General features: G+C 38.4%; 1 protein-coding gene across 1 annotated transcript; it reads left to right on the top strand.

Annotated features, from left to right (window-relative positions):
- LOC137721946 (blue copper protein-like) lies at window positions 1-622 on the top strand. The gene is made up of 2 exons (XM_068460961.1): window positions 1-91; window positions 267-622. Exons 1-2 carry the CDS (start codon window positions 1-3, stop codon window positions 620-622), a joined length of 447 nt encoding a protein of 148 aa, XP_068317062.1.
- The last annotated feature ends 401 nt before the right edge of the window (window positions 623-1,023 follow it).

Here is a 1,023-nt window from a genome sequence, read left to right as displayed (position 1 = left end):
ATGGCCTCTTCCCATCTATTTATCCTTGTCACTCTTGCAATTGTTGCCCCTTGTATTTTGGTCACAGATTTTGTTGTTAGCGACGACAAAGGTTGGACCATTAATTTTGATTACCAAACTTGAGCACAAGGAAAACAGTTCTATGTTGGCGACAAACTTGGTAATTAAATATAAAATCCCTACACAAACTTGCATTCTTGTCCTTCTTTTTTTATTATTTGTATATGGGAACTAGCTCAAAGATTTTTGTGAGTTGTTCCATGCAGTTTTTAAGTATCCAAAAGGAGTCCACAACGTGCACAAAGTGAATGGCACAGGCTTTCAGCAAAGTGCAGCCCCATTAGACAGTGTGCCATTGACTAGTGGAAACGACGCGGTCACCCTTGCAACCCCGGGAAGAAAAAGTTACATTTGCGGTGTTGGTCAGCATTGTAAAGCGGGGAACCAGAAGCTTCTTATAACTGTGATGCCATCTTCCACTCCTAGCCCAAGTCCCAGTTATACTGCCTCAAGCCCTAGCACCTCAATCCCTTACACCTCTGCCGCAACAGGAATTGCTGGAACAAGATATGGGTGGAGGATGACAGTTGTTTTTGGCTTTCTTGCACTGCTGACGGCTTAATTATTTCATTAGGTTGTATTTGTAATAATTGTTTTCTTTATCATTTGATTAGTTCTTTCCTATTAATTCTTGTTATCAATGATTCTTTCATGTATTAATAGATGTTTGGTTTGTTTTTGAAATCAAACTACCCGTCTGCCGTTCGACAAACATTAAAATCAAATATTTATTATTTGTAAGAGTGCGGCTCTTGATGCCACCCTTTTGTTCCATTTCTTAGTCCAGTATGAAACAACACAGTGAACAAAACGATACGAGATAGTTGGATTAATATAGGTACGTACTAATCTAAAGTTTAGGAGTTGGAAGAGTGTATATGTAGAAGAATACAACATTCAATCAGAAATATTAGAAATACTAAATGTATGTCGGCCCTTGTTAGACCCTTTGGTTGGCTATAT

The sequence above is a fragment of the Pyrus communis genome, chromosome 17 (genome assembly GCF_963583255.1).
Source record: "Pyrus communis chromosome 17, drPyrComm1.1, whole genome shotgun sequence".
In the NCBI taxonomy this organism is placed as follows: domain Eukaryota; kingdom Viridiplantae; phylum Streptophyta; class Magnoliopsida; order Rosales; family Rosaceae; genus Pyrus; species Pyrus communis.
Note: the sequence above shows the minus strand (reverse complement) of the source record. Positions and strands in the feature narration are given on the sequence as shown.

Bases quoted from the DNA above. Each gene is read 5' to 3' on its own strand.
- LOC137721946 (XM_068460961.1), top strand. From the start codon at position 1: ATGGCCTCTTCCCATCTATTTATCCTTGTCACTCTTGCAATTGTTGCC. The intron at 92-266 runs GTTGGACCATTA...TGTTCCATGCAG, and splicing joins TGTTGTTAGCGACGACAAAG to TTTTTAAGTATCCAAAAGGA.